This window comes from Rhinolophus hipposideros (genome assembly GCF_964194185.1).
Source record: "Rhinolophus hipposideros genome assembly, chromosome: 1".
NCBI classification, from domain to species: domain Eukaryota; kingdom Metazoa; phylum Chordata; class Mammalia; order Chiroptera; family Rhinolophidae; genus Rhinolophus; species Rhinolophus hipposideros.
The window spans coordinates 47,909,321-47,932,293 of NC_138047.1; the positions used below are offsets into that span (position 1 = coordinate 47,909,321).

Below are 22,973 nucleotides of genomic sequence, written 5' to 3' on the forward strand. Positions count from 1 at the left end.
GTTTCCGTGGAGATGAGCGCTTCTGTAGCTCTGATGGGGATGTGAGATGCTGCCCCACACCCTAGAGGAAAGAGCCCTGGAGCTGAGTCCCCAGCGCAGAGAGCAGTCCGGGTGTGTGACAGGAGCGAGCTTGGCCGGAGCAGCCCAGAAGGCCAAGGGCTGCGCGCTGGGAGGTGGCAGGCCGAGGGGAGGAGGGCCGCGGCTCCCGCTCCCAGCCCTACTCTTCCAGTGGCAGGTGGGGACAGTCTTCTGGGTGCAGACAATTGGGAGGAGAATTGGGACTTCGAGATCCAGTGCCGGGCTGCAGCGGGACTTTTCCATCTCAGAAACAGCGAGAGACAAGCCCCGCGGGGTCCAGCAGCAACTTCCTGGCAGTGACACTCCGTCACCCCCCTCTGCTTCACCCCGCATCCCACCTCTCCGCCTTCTTCCACTTTCCCCTCAGTGTGATTATGATCCTCCCCAAAGTAAAAGGCACCCTACAGTGTGGAACGCCTACAGTCCTTCCCTGGAGAAGGACTCCCTGGAGAAATAACAGCTCTTGCCACCCACCCCAGAATAGCAGCTGGCGATGCTCTAAATAACAGCTCCCAGAAGGCACTTTCCCTCAAAATAAAAGCATCCAGCCACCCCCGCAACGTTTCCCATCACCGGCCTCAAATAACGGTCTCTAAAAGCCCCACCACTGCTCCTGAGATCCTTTTCGCTGCACTTCAAACAGTTCCCACTCCTTCAAGCCCGAAATGTCACTTCCCCGCGCGCTTCTAGTGAGCCCCTGCCGCACCCAACCTCCTAGCCTGGGTCTCAAACCCTCTTTCAACCTGGCTTCCAACTTCCCAGCCCCTAAACAGCCTCTGTGCACAGGCAGGTTCTTCGCCCAGCACTCCGCAGCTCATAGCAAACAATACAGCCACAGAAAGCAGAGAGAGCGAAAGGCAAGCGAAAGCCGAAGACAAATGTTAATTCGAGATGAGGAGTGAGATCTAGTCCGCGGCAGCAGTGCCCAGCGCGCCCCGACCCGCACTTCCAGGCCCCGACTCGACCGTCCGCCCCGGGTCGCCGCGGTGACCTCCCCATCGCTCTACCTTCGTTGCTGGGGCTGGCCAGGAGGGTCCGGAGCGCGGCGCACAGGAGAAGGCACGTCCAGAGGGGAGCCCTGCGTGGTGATGTGTAGCAGCCGGCCAGAGACGCAGGGGTGCCGGGGGGGTCGTCGCCGCCGCCGCTCGGGGGCCGCCTGCGTCCCGCACCCCGGGGCCCCGAGCCCCGCATCTTCTCCTAGCCGCCTCCGCCTCTGCTGTCCCGCGCAGCTCAGTCCACGGCTCCGGCCTCGCGGAGGGGGCGACGGAGGCTCACGGCTCCTCCTCGTTCCCCGTGGGGTCTTCGCCTTCTGGCACGCGGCTTCTGCAAATGCGGACACCACGGATCCCGAGCCCGCTGAAGTTTGCTTCCTGTTCCTCTCTCTCCAGTGAGGTTAAATGAAACACTAGTTATGGTTGATAGTGCGGTTTTGGACTCGACTCAAGGGTGTCGAGAAGGTCCCGTATCCTGTTCCTTTGCCTCTTAAGACTTTTAAGGATTGAGGTCTTTTCAATGCCACTGGGGGTAAAAAATAAAGGCCCCTTAGTCTTCAGGGCTGAAGGAGAAGAGGGTAAGGAAGACAAGTCATCTTAGGTCAAGGAGAAATCCTCAATAAAAAGAAGAGGGGGAAAAAGATAAAACTGAGTAGGTCAGGATAAAGGAAGAGGAGTTGAGAAAATAATATGGGGGTGGGGGGGAGACTACGAAAGAGACGAGCAAAGGAAAAGATCCAGAGAGTTCAAAGAGGCTGGCAGAAGGAAATAGCTGCGGGTTGAGCGCGGACGACGGGAGGTACTGACGGCGGCGAGCCGGCAGGAGCGCGGAGGCCGGCGGCGCGGGGCTGCTGCGGGTCCGGCTGCTCTGGGAGGAGGCGGTGCGAGCGCGGCTGCGAAGGCCAGGTGGGAACTGCACCGCCACGGCGCGCTCCCGCGGTGTCTGGAGCGCCGTCGTCTCCTCTTCCTCCCGGCTCTGCACCTCCCCACGCCCCTCCTCCTCCTCCTTCTCCCAGCTCCCCCTCCCTCTGCTGCTCGCCGCCTCGCGGGTGAGGATCGACTGTGTGTGAGTTGCCTGGACGAAGTCACACACCCACGGAGGGAAGTAATCTGGAGGCTGCCGTGGTGAGTGTTGCCTAGCCGTCTCCGGGAAAGGCGCGTCTCCCTCCTGGGTTAATTAGGACGAAGAATCCTCCTGAGGACTCCTGCGAGGACCCGGGCTCCTGGGAGGCGGAAGGGAAATCAGCAACCCCTAGAGAAGCGGGTCCCTTGGTTTGGCATATTGCCTGCTGCCCATCACAGGCTCCTGGCATCAACAGCCTTGTCGTCACATAGCCATGCATTCACAGGCTCTGCTGGACCGTGGCTAGTTTCTTAAACACCCGTATCGCTCAGTGCTGCTGACCCTTTCTAGTCCTTCAATTCTTTGGCGGTTGGAATGGGATAGTCAACCTTACCTTCAGAAATAAATTGTAGCATTTCTAAATATAGAAACAGTGGCTATGATTGAGATTTCAGGGAGTCAAAAAGGATTTGGCTTATTGAGATCTGTGGTGTGCCAGGTATTTTAAGAATGTGATAACTTAATTCATTAATTTCATTGATAGAATGTTTTAGCATTTTAGAAGTTGTGTGATATAAAGATACATGCTCTTCATTCCATTGAAATTGGCACTGGTCAAATAATTTTACGGCTTTTATAAATTAACAATTTTAATTTCTTCTGTTCTACTGCATTAAGAGACTTACACATAACTAAGAAAAAAAACTGTTTAAAACAATGAATTTTCTATGTTTCACCTCTATATGTTTTCTCTTGTTTTAATATTTTTCTTCAATTTTCTATTCATTTTTTCAGAAAGATACCTCTGAAGGGCAACTTTAGTATACTCGCATAACAGAAAAGACTGCAAAGAAAGCATTTACAAAAAAGCATGATTTTAGAAGAAAGCTATCTTGTTTAATTTGGCATATATTATAGTAGTAACTACTGCAAAGATTGGACTTGCATTCACTCCTAATAAGGGTGAGTCTGCTCACATGCTTTGATATCTAGAGTCCTGTTTGTCTTCACAGTAAATATCTTATCATCTTTAGCTCATGACATTTGTTTTTTGTTTGAATATTTACAATGAATATGAAAGAATAAAGCAGGAGAGATGCAATTTTGTAAAGAGGTGGGAGCTCATCTTTGATTTTTTTTCCCTACAATGTTTTGTCACCAGAAATCTAAAAGCTGCTGCATTCCATTATAATGTACTTCAAATGCATGAAGCAAATTTCAAGGAATAATAATGAATCAGTCTTTCAGTTTGGCAAAAAGCTACACAGTGAGATGCAAAGTTAAAATGTATATTTCGATTTGAAGACCATTGAAAATGTAAGCTCCTCCCCCCAAATTTATACTTGAGCTATTTAAAAATATCTACACAGAATATCAAGTAAGTTATCTAAAGCCTAGGAATACGTGATAATGCTAATATGAGACACAAGCAGTTTAATGGGGCTTTGAGCTAGTTGCTTTATTTCTATATGCCTCAGTATCCTCATCAGTAAAGTGAGGGATTTGGAGATCTTCAAGCTCCCTTTGCTTCCATATCCTTTGTATTCCTGTTACTACCCCATTCATCTATCTTTAGTTATTTACTGTTGACTACTAAATTACCAAATTTCTTCAGCATAGCATTTAGTGCTTTCTACCACAAAGGCCTTAAACAGTTTCTATTTTATTTTACACCAAAATTTTAAATTTTAGTGTCCCCTAAATTGTCTTGTACCTCCGTGCTTTTACATCTGTCACTCCATTCTACAGAAGTTCTACCCCAAAAATATTTAACACACCCCACCTCTCTCTCTCTCTCTCTCTCTCTCTCTCTCTCTCTCTCTCTCTCTCTCTCTCTCTCACACACACCCCTCATCTAAATCCTATCCATTGTCCCAAGGAGAGTCAGGCATTCAATACTGATCTTTGCTTTTTTTTAAAAAAGAAGTAATTTGGTTGTCTTTCTCTAAATATCCATAGCTTATGATTTATGTCAATCAACACAACGGTAATATTTTCTGAAAGAAAAACTGGAACAAATCATCTAACAATTGCATATCTATGAATAAAGAGACAGAATCTAAACTAGGAATGTCAAAGAAAACCTGGGACACCACCTTATGGTGGGTAATTGTGTGATCTCCTACCTAAGAGAGCTAATTCATTAAGTGACTAAGAAAACAGAATGCAAAATCCTTTGTATTCTTCACCTTAAATAGCAGCCATCTTTCTTATGATTTTTTAACAATATTTATTAAATAAGTTTAAAAGAATGAACATTTGTAAAATGAAGCCTCACTGACAGCAATAAAAGTCATTTTTTTGGTCTAATGAGGGTTAATCAGAGAAGATAATGAGGGTGGTTTGGCTTTGGCCTCTGTCTCAAAGGAGATGTTACATTTGGCCATGTGTTGATTTCTTGGCATGTAAATACACTTAGCATACTTACATTGCACCATGGCATTGCATGAAAAGGAGACTTGTTTTTGTTTTTTTGTTTTTCCTTTCCTTCACTCATACTTTCTGCTTTGCACAAGAAAAGGCTACCACATCAGTACTGATTTGGATGTCCTATTGTTTGCTTTTCTCATTGTTGGGATAACTGATGTGACCTCAAAACATGAAAGTCATTGGTGTCTCCCTAGATCTCTGCGTGGATCTGGCTTTTGTGAAGAAAAGATATTCAGAAGACATTTTGAAAGTTTACTACCCTATATAAGGTGTTATAGTTAAGTTCAATGCATTAATAAACTTGAATATATCTTGACTACATTCAGAGTAGAACAAAAACAATCATAATAAGCAGACATGCTAGTATTTACTGAAGTTTTGCTATGTGTGAAACAGTATGGGATGTTTTACATTCATTATTTTACTTAATGCTGATACTTCAACTGTAATGTCAATGTAATTATTAGCCCCATGTTAATGATGAGAAGACTGAGGCAATGAGGTTAGATGACCTGAGTAGTCCCACTAATGGTAAAACATGGGAATTTAAACCCATGGCACTGACTGCATTTGAGAAAATTATAATGTAACTGAAGTTAAGAATAAATTGATAACCAGTTGTTCAGAAAAATAAAAAGAGGACAACCCCCAAAATTCTGCATTAACGGGAATAGTTAATAGATATAAATATTCCAATTTTCAGGTTCATCTAAATCCAAAAGCAATTAACCAAATAATAAAGTATAGGTCAGACAAATGAATAGGAGAAAACAAGAAATGAAGGATTGTAAATATGCATTACTTGGAAAAAAAGACTGTCTCGTGTACACAAAAACAGGCACACGATTTATCTGTGTAAAATGGAGACAATGGACCAAATCAAGAAAACTTAAAAAAAAAAAAAGAAAACTAACAAGATTGAGGTGTATGGACAGATAATACTAGCACAAACATATGGCACGAAGCCCATGTAAACCATGGTAGAAAACATAAGTAACAATCTTTAAAAAACTAATCTAAATACAACTCTGTGAACCAAAACATATTTTTCCTAAAATGTAATCGTAGCAATTTTTTACATATCTATTACTTAGTTACATTCATTCCTTGGGAAAAAATAGCAAACAAAAGCGAAAACAAAAATTAACCCCCTGGTAGAGTTTAGATATGAAAGTATAAGACACACTAATGAAAATGTATGATACTTTAATGAACTTAATTTTTCAGGTCCACAATTTGCTGAAGAGGATAGATATATGGTGATGTTAATTATTTTGAACCCAAAGGTAAAGAATGACTAAAATATATTTTAGCAATCAGTAGCTCTGAAGTTCACAACCAAGATAATTCAAACATATTCATTATTTTATATGTTGCATTTTAATTTAATTACATAGAAAAAAATTTAATTTTTGTTTATTGTTATTTTGTTTTTTCAGAATTTTTCTGAAATCTGTGAATCCCTTCTCTTTATCAATGACCCCCATTTTACCTATTAATGTTAAATTGGGTTTTATTTAAATTTAATTGATTATAAATTAGGGATTTCATTTAAAAACAATGAATTAAAAGCATTTTAATAATGAAGCTTTAAATATATAATTTCATTACATAACAATACTAAACAATTACTTAAACAATACTAAATTAAAGTATTATTCATCAGAAACTTTACTTATTAAACATGTTTATATCATAATCAGCACTCATTTTTTTTCTTTTCTATAAGTATTGAGAACAAAATAAAATCCTCTATTCTCCATGAGTATTAAGAGACAGTTTTGTAGCAAAGAATAAAAACAAGATTTTCACATCAATTACAGTAAGCCAAAGAACCTCAGATTTTCATTGTTGCTGATGGTGGTTGGTTTATTCTCTAGTCAGTCCAATATCAATGTGTTAGGATTGCCAACACTGCAGCACAGGAGGAGGCCAAAGCTGCTGGTATTAATGAGGAGCCAAACTGACCTGCCAGGAAGTTTTTTGGCTGTTGTTTGCCTCCAGCATCTTGGACAACTAGAGTCACATAAAGATGTGAACACTGTAATAATGTGGACTCTCAGGGCTGAAGAAGTAGGAAAAGTGTGGGTAGAAGAGTCACAAGACTGAAGTGATACACAGTGAGTATGACTCATTACACTTAAAATTCTACTTATTCTAACCCATCTTCTGGAATCCAGAAATAATTGCTGATAGGTGAAAAATAAGCTGTAATGTTTTTCATATTCAGAAGATTTTTATTAAACTCAATGTATGTACTGACTTAAAATTCTATTATAAATAATCCACTCATGTATGAACATTTTATAATGTAGATACAGTTTGCTAGAGGGAAAGCTGATAAATTTGTGCAATAGTATAAAAAAGTATATATATGTAAGCAGGCTCTTGACACCATTGCTAATTGTCCATGAACAGACTACTAGGCAAACGGTAGCAATGAGGCGCTCATGTACTCTCATACTCTGTTGGTGGGAACTAAATCTAGAACATCTTTTGTAGGGTAGTTTCACAATATCATCAAGTGCTATTAAAATGTAGATAGTTTTACATCCTGTAATTACACTTTTTAAAATATAAGTAAATTAAAATGGACTAAAAGATTAAACATAGTGGTGTTTTCAATGAATAAAAATCAGAAATACTTGAATGTTCAATAAGAACTGTTAAATACATCTGTATAATAAAGTATCATGGAACCATTTAAATGCTTGGAATATATGTACATAAAAAAGATAGTTCTAAAATATTACATTATAAAGGCATAGTGTGAAGCAAATTTTTTTTTTAACTTGGAAATCTGTGCTTTTAATGACATTCGTGTATGACTGGTGGGATAATCTGGAATTATTTTTCTATCTTTCATCGTTTTATTTTGTACATTTAGCAGTTATAACTTGTATAACAACTGAAAAATAGAAGTAAAACATATTTCGGAAGGAAATATATACCCACTCATACACACACAACCACACAACAAGAAAATAAAAAAATTAGAAAGGAGAAAGGGAGGCACAGAAGAGAGTTGAAAGATAGATATAATGAGTAATTTATATTACCATAAATTAATAAAATAATTTAAATTAGCCCCACGTTATTCTAAAAACAGCTAAAGGTAATTGTTTGTTTGACTTGATCACTTTTTGGCTTGTCCTATGACTGGTAGTTGAAAATGGATTTAACTGTTAGTACCTATTGCCTCTGAGAAAGAACATGGCTCAACAAAGGGCCTGTGCATGAACATAAATCACGAATTGAAACCATTTTTGGAATCCACCAATAATTTTTGTTAGGCCTGAATTTGTTTGTTAAATGGAGATTAAGAAAAATCTGAAAATGGGTGTGTCATTCATAGACATTTATTTTAAATATAAATGTCTTTTTCTTTCCAGAAAACAAAAAATCTAGGTAAAAAATGTCTTCCTTTTCTATACCTTAATAAATTATATTCCCAATATTATTGTATCCTAAAATCAGATTCTGTTCTGTTTACAAAGAATAATTTTAAAAAGTCCAAAAATGCAGAAAGGAAATGACTGCTTTGGTATTCAAAAATAAACCACTTGAAGCTCTTGCTAGTGGGCATGTGCATGAAGACTTTCTGCAGACTTACACAGTGGAATAGTGTAAGGACAACAGCTTTTGTAGGCCTCCCAATGGGAGGTGAATAGAAGTGAACATTAGGACCCTCAAAATATGACAGGGTCCCAAAATGCAAACTTTTACATTCATTTTCTCTTAAGGTTTTGCTTATCAAATTATTTTACTATGAGTCAGTTTTTGCATACATTTAATTATAAAATAATTATAGATTCACAGGACATTGCAAAGAAATGCACAAATATGTTCCGGGTATCCCTCCTAAATCCCTAAATCTCCTCCAAAGTTAACATATTTATAATACAAAGTCAAAACCAAGAAATCGACATTGGTACAATTTATAGAGCTTTTTCACATTTCAACAGTTATAAATACAGTAATTTGTGTGTGTGTGTGTGTGTGTGTGTGTGTTTATGAGTGTGTATGAGTTTGTATGGCTGTGTGCATGTCTATGCCATTTTATTACCTGTGTCTATAGCCTTGTGTAACCTCCAGGAAAATCAAGATACTCGTCACTAAAATATTCCCTCATGCTACCTCTTTATAGCCACATGTGTCCCTCCACCCCCAGCCTCTGAAAACCACTAATAAATTATTCCTTTATGCTGTTATGCTATTTCACATAAATGGAATTTATTTCACATAAGTGTTACATAAATGGAATTATGTAGTATGTACAATTTTTAAATTGGATTTTTTCATTCAGCATAATTTCCTTGAGGTTCTTCCAAGTTGCTGGTATGTCAACAGCTCATTCCCTTTTATTGCTGGCTAGTATTCCGTGGTATGGATATACCACAGTTTGTTTAACAATTCACCCATTGAATGACAGTGGGTACTTTCCACCTTGTGGCTATCACAAACAAAGCTGCTATGAACATTTTGGTATCAGATCCTGGATGAAATTAAGTTTCGTATTTTTGGAGTAAATGCCAAAGAGTGCCATTGTTGGGCCATATGTTATGTCAATTTTCATCATTAATTTTTAATATATGGTTTATAGCCATGCCCATTACACCTCCAACTTATCCAATATAAACAGAATGAATCAGATCCAATTGTATAAATTTCTTTAAAAAGAAAATATTAGGACACAAAAACATTTATCATGTACATAAAACAGCAGGTGAAATAGCTAATGAAATATTAAATAACTAATAAATTCAGAAAATCAAACAAATATCTTGATATATAATTCTATAACATATTTCTATATTTAAACTTTAAGTATCTTAATAGTAAATAACTAATTATCTTAATGAAATAGTCACAGAAACTTTTTACTTCTTTGATTTACTCAAAATATACTTGTATTCTCGAATCTCATTCTCTCTCTTTAAAAAAAAACTGTTTTAGACTTTTAACACATATTAAAGTACCTGAATGAGTAACTCATATCATTTCATTCCAAACTGACATTTCAAAAGATGAGTTCAAATACATTTGCAGAGATATTTTTCAGTTCATTCAAGCTGAGCAGTACTTCTTACCTTTTGAAATGTCAGGTGGCTGGCCTGAGGAAAATGGGAACAGATCTCTTTTTAAACACCATCATACATGTGGGTATAGGATTATGCCTTGGTTTCTCTGGGCACACTGTAGGAAAACTGTCATTTATTAGTCATACTAATAAATGTCATACTAAAGTCATATTAGTCATACTAAAACTGCCATACTATGTGGAAGTTTTTTTTCTTTTCCAGGAAAAAGAATAGAAAGAGCACTTAAGTAAAAATCAACCATCTCAATTAATTTGTATTGGGAGTTTTACTTGAAGTCCTTTTTTTATTTCTTTCATTTTGGATTTTCTAATCACTTTAAGTGGATTAAAACTTTCATTATTGTGCAGTAATATAGTACTATAAAAATCAAAAAACTCCATGATGTAGACCAAATATTTTAATAGAATTTTTGAAACCTACATTTGACATTAAAAATATTTTTTTTAAATTGCAAAGAACCACATAAAATATTCATCTACTTTTAACCCCACATGAATATTTTCTTAAAATCATTAAAAATACTAATGAGCTTTTGCATTGCATAAAGTAGATTGAACACATGCAACCACTTTAGATTGCCTAGGAAACTACTAAAATTACTAATAAAGAGACTTAAACACACACACACACAATGTCATAAGGAGCTAGAGAACAGAAAAGCAGAAAACAAAAAATGTTTTGGAGGATGAACTGAAAATGGGTGAGTAAAAAATAATTTAAGATCCAAGAAAATTGAATCCTAAATCAATAGGCACAAAAGCTAATTAGCAACCCGATTTTTAAGAGTGCCAAGAATGCTCTTAAATGTACAGCATTAGGTACCTCTGATAGTGGAATAATGGAATAAAAACATGAGTTTTGCTTGAAAGTGTGTTTTAAAAAGTATTGGATTCCCACCTCATGTCCCCCAATGTATATAGTTAGATGCATTGCCCCTTCTTTGCCCAACTCAAACCTGGAGTTTTGTTATCTGAAAAAAGTTAAACAGAATGCCTCTATTCTAGTTTATTTTAAGCAGAATGAAGATAAGAATAGTTTCCTGGATATTATATATTATATTAGTTGTCTATTACTGTGAAATAAATTACCCCAACACTCAGTTACCTGAAACAACATTAATCACCTTACAGTTTCTGTAGGTCTGGGAACTGGGCACAGCTTAGCAAGATTCATGGTCTCTAAGAGGCCAAGTTGTTGAATGGAACTGTAGTCATTTCAGTGCTTAACTGGCAAAGGATTTACTTCTAAGTTCAGTCACTTTTTTGTCGGCAGGATTCTGTTCCTTGCGAGCTCTTAGTCAGAGGCTATCCTCAGTTCCTTGCTATGTGAGTCAATTCAACATTACATTTTGCTTCATCAAAGTGGGCAAGTTGACAAGGTGAAAGAGTGTGTAAGCTAGACAGGGTTATAAACTTTTACAACCTAATTTCCAAAATTATATTCTATCACTTTTGTCTATTTATTAAAAACAAGTCACTAGGTCAACCCACACTCATGAGGAAGGGATGACACAGGATATGAATATCAGAAACTATGGCCACTGGGGGAAATATAGGGAAGTGTGTCCACCACACATGACTTTTTGTATGGAACTACAGAACTACCAACCTTCCTTGCTCACTAAGCTTAGAATCCATGAAAGAGGAATACGACATAAATATGGAACAGTATAAAAAAAATTTTGAAAGTTAAATATATATGATTGAAATGAAAATTTCAATAAAAGGGTTGGTTATACAGTGAAGAAAATGAAGCAAGTAGTCAAAAACTTGGGATATAGCAGAGTGAATATGAAAAATTCAGAGAACTTGTTAGAAGGTCAAACATGCAAAATAATAATTCCAGATGGAAAGAAAAGAGAGTAAAAGAAATAAAATCATCGAAGAAATAATTGCAGTAAAACATCTGAAAATGAGGGACATAAGTTTGCCTATCAAAAGCCCATACCTCATACCAAGTGATAAGCAAAATGGATAAAAATAGACTACTTCAAAGGCACACTGACATGACATTTTCGAGGAATAATGAAAAAGAGGAGAGTATATTAGCTTCTAGAGAAATAAAAAAGTTTTATAAAAAATACAGAAAGAGTCAGGCATCAAAATCACTTTAAGGGTGTGAATAGCAAAATTGGATAATAGAAAACAATGGAGTAGTGTCTTCAAAATTGAATAGAAAAAATATTTCCAACCTTGAATTTAGCATCCAGTTGAATTACCAATATGTATGAGGACTGAATAAATTTATATGCCTCGGTACTTCGCATTCAACCTTTCTTAAGAAGGTACTGGATGGGGTGCTTTACTGAAATAAACCAAGAAATAATTACAGAAAATATGTCTCCAGCATGGATATAAAGGAGATAGAATTATTAGAATATAGTCAAGGATGATCTCAAGATGAGATCAGGCATGGAAGCCAAACAGTCCAGATTTGAGAGATCAGAAAGTTGATGGAAAGATTTATTCGAGAAGATAAAATTGATAGAATTTCTGATGCATATTAATGCAAGGCAAACAGTCATATAATTAGCAAATAATTTGGGATTATTTTAGTGATAGGTAGAGAGAAAAAGACAGTTATTCAGGGAAAACAAAGTTTTAAGGCAAAGACAAATAAATACCTCTTGAATGACTCATTAATAGTACTCACACAGTAATAACAAAGCAAATGGTGAAAGTAGATTTAATAAAATTTTTGGTAAACAGGAGTGATAGGAAGCTGTGATAGAATGGTTATAGAAGGGAATGATGAAAGAGAACCATTATATATTTATAATTACAAAATTAATAGGTAATATATATGAGGTCAGACAATTAAGTTCAAGAACTCATCCTAGAAAAAGTGCTACATACCTCATTGCTGAATATCAGTACAGTCACCTTCAAAGTACTCCCCTTGGGAAGCTATGCACCCACACCAGCACCTAGTCCACGCTTTGAAGAAAATTTGGAACTCTTTTTCTGGAATGGCCATCTGAGCTGACATCGTATTACCCTTGATGTCCTGAATATCATCAAAATGTCTTCCTTTCAATATTTCCTTTACCTTTGGGTAAAGAAAGAAGTCATTGGGGCTAAATCAAATGAGTACGGAAGGTGTTCCAATATAGTCACTTGTTTACTGGCTAAAAACTCCCTCACATACAGTGTCCTGTGAGCTGGTGCATTGTCATGATACAAGAGCCGTGAATTGTTGGTGAAAAGTTCAGGTCATCTATCTTTTTCATGCAGCCTTTTCAGCACTTACAAATAGTCACCTTGGTTAACTGTCCAGTTAGTACAAATTCCTAATGAATAATCCCTCTGATATCAAAAAAGGCTAGCAACATCGTTTTGACTCTTGATTTGGACTGATGGAACTTTTTTGGTCATGGAGAATTGGCTGACTTCCATTGTCCATTTTGACGCTTTGTTTCAGGGTCGTATTGGTACTCCCATGTTTCATCACCAGTGATAATATGGCCAAAAATATTGTCTTGCCTCTCCAAAAAATTTTGGCAAACTTTGACTCTCCTTCGCTTTTGTTCATCAGTGAGCTCCTTCGGGACCTTTTATGCACACACCATTCTCATGCCAAGATTTTAAGTAAAGGTTTTCCTAACTGTGTCTCTATCAATGTTTACTCAGTCTGCTATGCTACTCACAGTCAGCCAACAATTTTGACCCACAATTTGACAAATTTTTGCAATGTTTCTATCAGTTCTGCTGATTGCTAGCCACCCTGACCTCTCTTCATCAGTGATGCGTTCTCTCTGCTCAGAAAAAACGGTTAACCCATTTGTACACTGCCGTTTTTCTACATAGCATTATCTCCATAAAATTGGACTAATCTGTCCTTTACTTCACTTCTACTCTTGGCAAGTTTAACAAGAAATTTAATGTGGGTTTGTTGCTCTACTTCAAGAACAGACATTCTCACGATGACACACAAAAACACACAACAGTAATGAACGCCACTCAGCAAGACACTGCCAAAGTTTGACACAAATACAGCTGTGAGACATTGATATACCAAGATTATGAAAACTTACTAAGCTGTTTGTACAGTGCTACCAATCTAAGCACAAGGTGGAGAGTTCGTGAATGTAATTGTCAGACCTTGTGTATATTACCACATCATCTTTATCCAATCATCATCTATCAAAGGACACTTTAGTTGTTTCCACGTCTTAGTCATGATAACTAATGCTGCAATGAATATAGGGGGGTCCATATATCTTTACAGTTAATGTTTTCAGATTTTGGGGGTAAATACCCAAAAGAGGAATTGGTGAGTCATATGGTATTTCTATTATAATTTTTTGAGGATCCCCATAATGTTTTCCACAGCAGCTGTACCAATTTACATTCCCACCAGCAGTGTATGTGGGTTCCTTTTTCTCCACAGCCTCTCCAATATCTGGTATTACTTGTCTTGTTGATGACAGCCATTCTAACAGGTGCAAGGTGATACCTCATTGTGGTTTTAATTTGCATTTCCTTAACAGATAGTGAAGTTGTGCATTATTTCATGTATCTGTTGGCCGTTTGTATATCTTCTTGGGAGAAGTGTCTGTTCATGTCCTCTGCTCATTTTTTCATTAGATTGTTTGTTTATATGTTGTTGAGTTGTATTAGTTCTTTGTGTATTTTTTATTCCAATCCCTTATGGAAGGAGCTGTTTGCAAATATCTTCTCCCATTCAGTTGGTTGCCTCTTTGTTTTGTTGATGGTTTCTTTTGCTGTGCAGAAGCTTTTTAGTTTGATATAATCTCCCATTCATTTGTTTTTGCTTATACTTTCCTTGCCTTTGAGGTCAAATCATAAAGTCCTTTCTGAAACCAAGGTCTATTAGTTTAGTACCTATGCTTTTTTAATGCAATTTATTTTTTCAGATTTTTTTTAATTAAAGTTTATTGGGATGACAATCATTACTAAAGTTACATAGATTTCAGGTGTACAATTCTGTAATACATTATCTATATCTCACATTGTGTGTTCACCACCCAGAGTCAGTTCTCTTTCCATCACCATATATTAGACCTCGTTTACCCTCTTTTAGAGCCTCCCTCCCCACTTACCCTCTGGTAACCAAGATTTTATATTTAGGTCTTTAATCCATTTAGACAGATAGCAGTATAGTTTCATTCTTTTGCAAGTGGCTGTCCAATTTTCCCAGCACCATTTATTGAAGAGACTTTCTTTACTCCATTTTATGTATAATGCTTTTTCCTCTTAAGATCTGATGGGATTTCTTTTTTCTTTTTTTTCCCCTCTTTTTTTTTTTCAATAAACAATAAATGCAGGAGAACAATGAAACAAAATCAATATAGGTTTAATAGAAAAATGATTGCAATTCAAAACTGTTATGCCCAACAACGATATTGTTCATGTGTGAAGGAAATATTCAGAACCCTTAAAACCTCAAAAGAATAACACTTACATATATTTTCCTCAAAAATCTTTCTGAAGAATTTTTCCATATCACCAAGATATGAACAAAATATGAGGTATGGAATGGCTATGAACATTCAACTGTTAAAAATCAAGACAAATGTATAAAAGTACTAAAGTCTATGGGAAAGTGTAGTGTTTTAATGCATGTGTATAAGTAACTATTCCAATTTCATATTCAAAATAGAATGTTTAAGTCTAAAAATACTTGAAGGATAATTTCTTTAAATATGGGGTTTGTGACCTCAAGATAAATTAAATAAAAACTGGGTAAAAAGTTAGGGAAGTAATAAAAGGAAAATGAGTAAGAGAATCTGAAAATAAGCAGCTTAATTTTAACATTATAACTCTAGTTTTTTTAAACAAGTGTCAAAATCTAAGTAGTTGAGTTAATTTAGCACCTTAATTTTTAAATCATTGCAGAAAAAACTAAGTCAGTAAAACATAAGACAGAACCCAAAGGAACCTCAAATAAGCACAAAATAAAATCATGCATTGGAACAAACATAATGTTATGGAAATAAATATGAGCTGCTTAAATTCCTTGACTAAAAGTTAAGATACTGAATAAGAGGAAAAACTATTTAACGTTGTTGTTTCACGGATGATTTCTTGTAGAAAATGCCCTTTCAGACAAAACCTGAGGGATAAGAAAGGTTGAAAATGGTTTAGATAATATTTGAAATGATGGAAATGCAAGAGAAAATGAGAAAATACAAAAATATGTTAACAATTGGATGGAATGCAATATCCTTTTGACATCTCTGCCTGTGGAATTCTTTGTCATTCTATAGTAATCTGCTCAAATATCACTCCTAACTCAAGTACTTCCCAATATGCCACAGCCTTAAAGAATGAATGATTCTCTTTGCTTGCAGTTTTATGTACTTCCACGGTAGCATTTGGACTTGGTGATACTAATGACTTTTACCCTACTCTATAAAGTCTTTAGTAACAGAAAACACACACTTGTAATTTTTGTTGTCAATGTCTGGAATCAGATGATCATACATTTAAACCACGTTTATGAATTGAGTGAAATTGAAGCGTTTTTTTTGTTTTGTTTTGTTTTGTTTTTTAATGTTCTCAGCCTCCGTATTCATAGGTAATAACTTTTCACAAATTATCATACTTTGTGATTTTTGTAATAACCACTCTGTTAGAATTATTTCTGATCCGTACATCCCTGAATGTGTCAGGAATGTTTTCAGACTCTAAGATCATGGTATATTTACTTACAAAATGCTGAAAGTAAGATTCTGATTTTTAAGTATCTTTGCATTTAAAAGACTAACAGATTTTTAGTCTAGTAACACAAAAACATATTAAAATAACATAGATTTTTATAAATAAATATACCATGCATTTTCCTCCTAGTTTTTACTTTTTCCAATCTTCTTACTAAACAGTCTTTAATGGGTTATATTTTAGAATAGTAGCAAAAGATACAATTTGTGGAAAAGATACCACCCGAGGCTGTTTTAAATATTTTATCATTAGTTTAAGAAAACCACAAAAGTCACTATAATATCAAGGATTAAATGTAGATTAGTACTTAGACCCTGTTTTATGTTGCATTTTATTTATTTATTTATCCATTTGTTTGTTTGTTTGTTTTGTATGGAATAATGCTTTTCATTCTAGTTAATGAAAGTTTTTTGATGGTATCCTGAGTATCGATTTTAAATAGTCTAACTTATAAAGCAAAAGAGAAAAAATAAACTTGTTTTAGTTATGAGTACCTGAAATCAGTTTTACTATTTTATTTAAGTAAAAAGCAGTTAACTTTTCATTAACATATTTTAGAAAGCCATGCATTAAATTCCAGTGAAACTGTTGAAATTTGCCCACACAACTACTACTACAATTGTTGCAACTGTGTTTCCAAGTGTGGCTGAAAAAAATTCAATGCCTAGTGAAGAACCATTTTCATAATTTTAACAATTCTCTTCTATAACCACTTCTAGAACTGGAGTTTTGATTGTTCTCAAGTCAGTTTCAGCCTGAACCTTGTACTTCAATCTGTTCACATATGTCGTAGCTTGAGGATGGCTAATTAATGCAGACAAATCAATTTGTTCATTCTGGTTCTTTTTCAGGTGTTTAGATGTTCTAAGTTGTGTGTATTCTGCTTTGAGTTGCATTTCACTTTCTTTGTGTTCTTTCTGGATTACAGTTCTCAAATCGGAAAAAAGAAACTCAGCTGGAAGATATTTCACATACCTGTTACTTATATTAAAGCACATTGATATTTCAAGTCTTGCATACTCTAGAAGTGAAGTACCTATAATTTGGTCAGCAGTGAAATGAAAATATTGTTTCATGTTTGTTAAGGTGAATCATGTAAATTAGCGTAATGTTAACGTAATGTTACCACTAAATTGAACATCTGCTAAGGGCTATAGGACACACACAAAATCTTAAACTCAAACTCTGTATTTGTGAAAGAATGGTGAATACAGCTATGGCCAACTTGTTAGATTAGAGATTGTTTCTGCAGAGGCCTTCTCTCCGGTAGGATGGCAGAGACGAATGTGTTCAGCTCATGACTCAAATATTTTGAAAGTTCTGTTGAAATTTACATTGACTAAGAATGATGCTGAGAAATGACTCATCCTAAAAGAGAGTTGTGTCTACATACTTGTTTTTTCAACCTTTATATTCTGTTGTTCAAAAAAATCATTGTCTTTAATTATTTACATATAAATTATCTGAAAACCATATCATTTACACTATTTATAGAGGAGTATAGTTATGTTGTCAAATGCATCATTGCTAATATACTGTCCCAAAACCTCACTGCTTATTGTATATTTGCCATTTAGTAAAAATATATAAAGAGGAAGTAATACTGACAAAATTTCTAGATAGGCAGCTACTGAGTGATTATAATTTTCTTGTTATCATATAGAAAAGTTCAACACTAGCACTTTATCCGGACCAGTGGTCCTCAAGATTTTTGATAACACATCACATCGTTCAAATATTTTGGGCAAATATGTATGCCAAAATATGTTTATTTAGTTATAGATTATGTATATGTGCTTCTTTACTAATACATTATATACACCGTCAACCCTCACAAAATGCAGGGGTTTTAAAATGATTAACATTTATTTTAAATATTGTATTAATTACATATGTACATTAACACATCAGATTGTCTTTTTGATATTTAGACATTTTTTTGCTGACTTCTTGTCATGTCAATTTAGACCATAACTTTGTTGGTCTTGCAGTTTGGCCTACTAAAAGACAACTTGATTGATAAGTATCAGTTCTTCTACTTTCTATTTTTTCCCATGTTTGGATTATGAATCATATATTATCTTGAATACATGTTTATTTGGCAGAAATATTTGTAGGTCAATCATCCATCTTATGACTATTGCATTCATTGAAACTTTAGAAAATATATCACGTAAGTCCATTCAACTGTACATGTGCAAAATTCAAGAAATCAGAAAATGCTGAGGCAAATAGTACATTAAGTTGCCCTGTTTTTTTTTTTTGTTTGTTTGTTTTTTTTTGGTTTTTGAGAGCCCACTGGCCCATGTGGGAATCGAACCGGCAGCCTTCGGAGTTAGGAGCATGGAGCTCTAACCACCTGCGCCACCCATCCGGCCCAAAGTTGCCCTGTTAATCTCTCCAGGATGCAGACCTTCTTTTCTTTATTCAGGACACACTGCATGCCATTGTGATATGACTGGTTCATTTTTAAATGCCAATGTTTTATGCAAATTTCCAAATTTTTAGCTGTTTTAAACTTTTACAATTTCCTTGTCAATCTGGAAAATTTCTTGAAAATACTTGTTTTATTCTCAATTCTTATAGGGGACATAGTAGGAAAAACTTTTTAAAAACGACTGCTTTAGATGAACACTATCATTATAGCAAGACCCTACATGAGAAATTAATATTTTTGAATGATAAGATCCAGTCCAATCTTAGCCACCAGATAAGAGTGTCCTAGTGGGAGAGACAGAGACAGAGACAAAGGCAAAGAGACACAGAGACACAGAGAGACAGAGAGACAGAGAGAGACAGAGAGAGACAGAGAGAAAATATGAGAGAATGACAGGTTTTTCTATATCTGATATAAAACAAATAGTTATTTCACACATACAGGTTTAATTACTGATACACCTGAATTAAATCAGCAGTAATTCTGTGTAGTGTCTCCTAGATCAGAAGAATTGCTATCTAATGGATCATGTATTTGAGGGTAGTCTTCTATGTCAAAGCGAAATTTTAAAATGTAATTATTTACTATAATTGTTATAATTACTACTGCTGCTACACAGATGTTTAGAACATAGGAAAATTCACCACTTTTTTACAGGTCGTTGTAAGCCACAGTTCACAGGTCAAATTTGTAAGGTGATTTGTGGTTTTAACATCCTTTCTGGGTATACTAACAACAAGATAATTACATTATCTCTAAAGGATATTACTTTATATTTTAAAATCTTGCATTAACTGATGCTTCCAAAGCATTCCAACCATCACATTGCTGTTTTCACAACACCTATACCTTAAGTTTGGAGGAAAATTTCATCTTGAGCTCTTTTTGTTTTTAATTGGCAAGAAAAAAAAGTTTTTCAATAATAAAAAAAATCACACAGATATATACACATAATGCATTTTAGAATGAGGACACAATGAGCCAGCATTATTCACTTTGGGAACATGGAAAAAATAAATGATTAAAAATAATTCCATTATTCAAATGCCATGGACTATATTGAGGTACTACATGAGGGCATAGGAAACTAAAAAAATATGAAATTCAATTCAAAAGGTAATATTTTAATAAAAAATAGAACATTTTGTTATGAAGTCTTTGCACTAATGATGTTTGCCAAAAAGCTTTTTGATGATAATAATTTTTCGTATTTATTTTAATAGAATATTAAAATAAGAGGGTGAGCATCTATGATATTGGAAGTTTTATTTTTTCTTTGTGCTATTTATTTTATATATTCCATTATTCTTTCTAATTATTGTTTTTTTTTTTTTCTTTTTGACTACATTTCTTTGTACTGCCTACTTACATCTAATGTGTATTTATCTCAGATGGTATTTTCTGCTTTGTCTTCCTGGTCACACAACTGCACTATGTTTTCCAGACTTCTTTTCCATAAAATGTGGCCTCTTGACTTAAAGTCCAGCTTACTGAATGTGAAGCAATCAACTCCCTTTCCTGGAATAGACAATAAACACCCTCCAACGCTCAGCTTATATCTGCTCTTCCCATCTGTTGGCTGAATGAAAAGGAATTCTAGAGGCAAGCAAAATCGTGATCTGGGAGGGGCCAGATCCTGAGGGGCCATATGACTATGTAAAGCAGCACCCCAGGAGGGTCTGCCCCCTCTGAGATGTAAGCAATAAATAAATTAATTCTGTAACACCAGTGATATTTAGCAGTTGGTGAAATCAGTTGGCCTACCCTGCCAATATATCATCAGGTGGTGCCTTAGACCTATAGGCTAATTAACAAAATCTTACCTTAGGTGCTAGTCATTTCAAGCCATCCCTCTTATCATTGCCAGTACAATTTTTGTATCAAACAACTGTTTAATCGCTGCTTATTTTAAAATTATTGTTTTAGATCACGGTCCTATTATGACCCTAATTCCTTCAACATTTTGGTATTTGTTTTACTCACTTCCTTTTTCATGTTTCCCTCATCGTGGAGTCTCTGCCTTTTCCTTTCTCCTTCCACAAATCTCAATTTTTCTTCCATCTACTAGTAAAGCTCTGCACTGTTTCTAACTCTCCCCATCCTCTTTTCCTACCTGGCACTCCTCCACAAATCCCAGTCCCATCTATCATACTGCCTTTCACTTACATTGTCCTCCATGACTTATCCCAGTGATACACCGAGGTTATTTCCCCTTGTGCTTCTGCATTTCTTTATCCATTTTCTTGAAACTCGGTTATCCTAAAACCCCTCATAGTGTTGACCCTTATTTCATTCAAACCTCTTATTATGCAACATCTCTCAGGAAAAAATTTCCCTGATTGCTTTATTTAAAATAATCCTCCCAAAAAAAGCTGTCATTCTGACTCCCCTTACTTTGCTTTAATTTTTTCCTAGTGCTTATAATCTTCTCTGACATGTATGTTTGTTGATTTTCTGTTCCCACCCCTAGAATTCTGGAGCATGGGATTGGTCTATTCTGCGCTATCTACCCCACACCTAGATTGGTGCCTGGCATGAAGTGGTGCTCAATAAAGATATATTTAATAAAGACATGAGTGAATCAATCTGAAATCCTATATTAATGATGATTAAACCCAAAACCCAGAAAAAGTAAAACAAAAAACAAAAGCAAACAAACCAACAAAAAAACCCAAAACCCCTTTTGGTACTTTTCACACGGATTGCCTTGTGGGAACTTCTCTCTCTTTCTCTCTGCCTCCCTGGCTCTTTCACATATTTGATTATTTAGGGATGCATACGACAAGACTCAAAATTAAGCTGTTATGAAGTTACAATGTCAGAGTAGGAATCCATGTCTTGTAACTCTGGCCCCTATATGAGTGCCACAACAATATACACACACCATCAGATGTATGAAGATTCAGTTTTAATTGCAATGCCTAATTATTACCTCATTAGTATTTCTCCATTATTCTGATATGTGCTATTACTATAAGTAGATTGTAAGCTGGTTGAAAGAAGAGATCATATCTTAATATTATAGTAAGAGATTGCATTTGCTCAAATATTCCCATTGATTTATTCACTTATTGATTTATTTATTCGGAAAATCAATTCCTCAGCTTAACATACCTCAGCTTAACATAGTATTATTTAAAAGTTTTACTTTAAATAGAACACAATTCCCTGATTATATACAATATATGTTCTACACATTCATGATTATTTTGCAGCCTGTTTAATTACAATACATACATAATTAAATAACGGCCATGTTTTATGCTCAGTGGACAGCTATAAAAATTCAAAGTTCTTATTTCTTCTATTGCATATCTACTTAGTTTGAAGTGCATAAGGTTTAAATAAATTAATGAATACATGATAAAATGGAATGTTGTCATGTATTCTTTCTTTGAACGACATACCAGGTGCCACAAAATGCTTATAGCTTTCACACACTGGTGGCCTTCATTTATATTTAGACATATTTTTTTCTCATGTGAAATGTTCTCAAATAGTTGTAAAGTGGTGACAAGAATAATTTAACATTATGGTAATGATTTATGCAATACTTCTTGAACAAAGAAAACACAGTCTTTCCTCCTTAACTACATTAAGTCATATAAGCTATGTGTAGGGTTTGAATAAAAATACAATGCTTGCATTGAAGCACAATAGAAAGCCCTTCTAGGAGTTAGCTTGTTTGAGATTTTCTTACATACTTGTACACTCTAATTTAGATTTCACAATTGAGTTCTTTTTGATTCTTAAGGATGATTTCTCAAACTAGCTCTTGCTATAAGGGCACTAATATGTTTTAACCATTCAAGATGTTTTCTAAGCTCCTTTTTTAAAACGGAAAAGTGACTAAGCATTTCTTTAATCTTTGATTTCAATTATTAACTTCACTCAAGATATTCCCCACTGAATCAAAAATTTATTCCAGATCACTTCTTCTACAGTTGCCCCTTTTTTGCTATTTTTATCCCCATATCCCCCTTTATTTCCCTTCACAGCACTTTTGCCACCTGATTTTAAAACTATATGTAATATATATAAATTATATATAAATGTATATATGTATATCTATCAAGCTGGGACAATTAAGTTCATGAGCTTTCCACCGTGTAAGTGTACTGTGGAAAATTTGCAGACTATATATATATATATATATATATATATATGCACACATACACACACACACAC

The 22,973-nt window shown here is 35.5% G+C and overlaps 1 protein-coding gene and 1 long non-coding RNA gene across 12 annotated transcripts in view; one reads left to right on the plus strand and one right to left on the minus strand.

The window, feature by feature from the left end:
• The window catches only part of EPHA5 (EPH receptor A5), a 366,730-nt gene extending 364,640 nt beyond the window's left edge, over positions 1–2,090 (minus strand). For all 10 annotated transcript variants that reach the window (XM_081026671.1, XM_081026670.1, XM_081026667.1 and 7 more), the window contains exon 1: positions 1,086–2,090. In XM_081026671.1, coding sequence (XP_080882797.1) covers positions 1,086–1,269 — 184 coding nt within the window. In that variant the 5' untranslated portion in view covers positions 1,270–2,090. The remainder of the gene's footprint in view (positions 1–1,085) is intronic.
• On the plus strand, positions 2,067–22,015 carry LOC308488220. 2 transcript variants are annotated; one of them, XR_013991881.1, is made up of 4 exons: positions 2,067–2,195; positions 2,929–3,096; positions 20,230–20,387; positions 21,256–22,015. It is a non-coding gene; the product is annotated as an uncharacterized lncRNA (long non-coding RNA). The 2 variants fall into 2 exon arrangements; XR_013991880.1 differs by having other exon boundaries at positions 20,230–22,015.
• The last annotated feature ends 958 nt before the right edge of the window (positions 22,016–22,973 follow it).